This window comes from Polistes canadensis, unplaced genomic scaffold (assembly GCF_001313835.1).
Source record: "Polistes canadensis isolate GaletaPanama2010 unplaced genomic scaffold, ASM131383v1 scaffold_160, whole genome shotgun sequence".
NCBI lineage: Eukaryota > Metazoa > Arthropoda > Insecta > Hymenoptera > Vespidae > Polistes > Polistes canadensis.
In genome coordinates this window covers 103,689-106,621 of record NW_014569707.1, presented here as the reverse complement: position 1 = coordinate 106,621, position 2,933 = coordinate 103,689, and the positions used below count along the sequence as shown (strand labels likewise).

General features: G+C 24.2%; 1 protein-coding gene across 1 annotated transcript in view; it reads left to right on the top strand.

The window, feature by feature from the left end:
• Positions 1 to 2,933, top strand: part of LOC106789020 (putative ferric-chelate reductase 1 homolog) — a gene marked incomplete in the record, with an annotated part of 28,705 nt that overhangs the window by 16,061 nt on the left and 9,711 nt on the right. Inside the window, 3 exon segments of the mRNA XM_014752814.1 lie at positions 435 to 748; positions 868 to 959; positions 2,158 to 2,317. Coding sequence (XP_014608300.1) covers positions 435 to 748; positions 868 to 959; positions 2,158 to 2,317 — 566 coding nt within the window.

Below are 2,933 nucleotides of genomic sequence, written 5' to 3'. Positions count from 1 at the left end.
ACTATATATACAATTTAGATTTTTATTTATATTTTATCATTCATATATTTATTATTATATTAATAAATTATTATAATATATAGACATATAATTTATTAAAGTAAAATATAATAGAATCACAAGTATCTATAATTTACAAAATTATTAACAAACAATCTAATAATTAATAACTAATAATTACCTAAACAATATCTTTTACACCTCGTATTTCTTAAAAACCAAAACATCACATTCAAAAATAATAACCCTAATCCTACACATATTTCCTATAACATATTCGATATTATTTTGAATAAAATCAATATTTTTATGCATACTTCCAATAGCAATCAATTATTTTTTTATTCATTTATATTTAAGTTTCATCTAACAATTATTTTCTGTTAACACTTGAATTATTTTTATTACAAATCTCAATTTTTTTTTCTTCACAGACGTGAATTTAATTTTGATCGTGGTTACCTTAATCGAAAAGATTAATGGTTTTTCGAGTGGTGCACCATTAAAAACTTGCATCGATTTGACACCTAAACACAGTGGTGGCCAAATACAAACTTCGTATCCACCTTATCAAGTATTACCGGCCGCAGGACAGGGCAGAGTTCGGCTTATTCTTGGAAGCCCTCAAGGACTTGCTTATCAAGGTTTCTTCATCCTTGCTAGAGACGTTGAAAGTGGTGAATTGATTGGCGAGTTCAGCAACTTGCCTGATAATGCTAAATTTGTTGAATGTACAACTGGTGTTAACGTACGTATACAATAATTATTCATTACGAATCTTTCTGGATTTAATATTGTTAGAAATATATTTTGATTTTTCATTTATTAACTTTATGGGATATTTTATTTGGATGTTTGATTTTACAGAACGCTGTAACGCATACTAGTAAAGAAAAAAAACATAATTTAGAATTCGATTGGATCGCACCGCCACAGTATGAGGGTACCATTATATTTAAGTAAGTTTGTAAATATTCCGAATTTTTTTTTAATATTTTAAACATTCAGTTCGTATAAAATATGATGGAAAATGTTTGAAATAACTAAGTTATTGTTTATAAATTTTTCATAGCAAATGATCTTTAATTCGATTGCATTGCACTACTTCAGTATGAGGGTACCATTATATTTATAAATAAATTTGCAAATAATATTCAGAATTTTTGTTAACATTTTAAACATTCAGTTCGTATAAAATATGATTATTTATATTACACATTGTTTTTATCAAAAATGTTTGAAATAGTTTTAGTTATCTTTTATGATTTCGAGTTTTATTTTATTGCACTGTCTCAATCTGTGGGTACCATTAGATTTAACTAAGTTTGCTAATATTATTTCAAATTTTTGTAACATTTTCTTTAGTTCGTATAAATTATGATATTTTTTGTTTACCAACAATGTTTGAAATAATTTAGTTATTGTTTATGATCTCGAATTCAATTGCATTGCATTAGCTCAGTATAAAGGTATCATTACATTTAATTAAGTTTCCAAATATTTTTCATATTGATATTTTGTTTAGATCATTATTATAATTACTTATATTACACATTATGTTAATGATAAATATTTGCAATAGTTTAATTATTTTTTATGATCCTGAATTCAATTCAATTTCACTGTCACAGTATACCATTAAATTTAACTACCAAAAAGTTTTCTATATATATAAAATATTATTTAGAATATTTAATGAAATTTCGTTTAAATTATTAATATAATTATTTATATTACACATCATATTTTTTGATGAAAAATATTTGCAATAGTTTAATTATCTTTTATGATCCTGAATTCAATTGAATTTCACTGTCACAGTATATCATTAAATTGAACTACCAATAAGTTTTCTAAAATATTATTTAGAATATTAAATAAAATTTCGTTTAAATCATAAATTATAATTACACATATAATTTTCATTGAAAAATATTTGAAATAGTTTAATGATCGTATAGAATATTCTCGTGGTAAATGAGTCACACTTGTTACGTCGTACTATCTCTTGATATTCAAGAGGACATACTTGGAAGGAATGTGTTAAACGTCAATGGTATATCACGATATACCACATAAATCCATATTCAACGATTTCGGTATTTCCCATCTTCTCTGTCAGCTGATTAACGTCATTTAAATTGCTTTCTGCGATAGTTCTACATTCGCTCAGGATTACGCCACGTATTGGGTTGGTGTTGAGTCACCGAAGGTTACTGTTCTTAAACGATCCATCGATGTTTTAACATCGTCGACATCCTCAACGACCTTGAGAACAACCACACCACCATATTATAATCCAAGGGACGACGAAAAGGTTAGGGTCCTTTTTATTTTATTTTCTTTTTCCAATCACTTGCTATCGAATCTCAATTCATTCAAAAAATATTTTATTATTTTTATATACGAAATATATTTATCGTTAAATATTATTTCAGCATTAACACTATAGATTTATGGGGATGTTTTGTTAGTTAATTTTTTTTTAATTATTTATTAACATTGTTTAAACTCTAATGGTTAAATAAAAGGAAGGAAGGAATATATTTCATTACATAATTACAAAATTAACACATGTATTTAAACAATAATATTTAAGTTTGATATATGTATACATATATATATTAATCAATTTTTTAATGAATCAAATTAGCTCGTTGTTAGTTCGTAAAAAATCTAATATTAATAATAATTACTTAATTAATATTTACGATATAAAAATAACAACAATAACACAGATTAAACTTTAATACAAATAATTTGAAGTAATTAAATATTTAATGAGTCTAATTGGCTCGTTGTCAGTTCGCAAAAAATCTAATATTAATAATAATTAATTAATTAATATTTACAATATAAAAATAACAACAATAACACAGATTAAACTTTAATACAAATAATTTGAAGTAATTAAATATTTAATGAGTCAAATT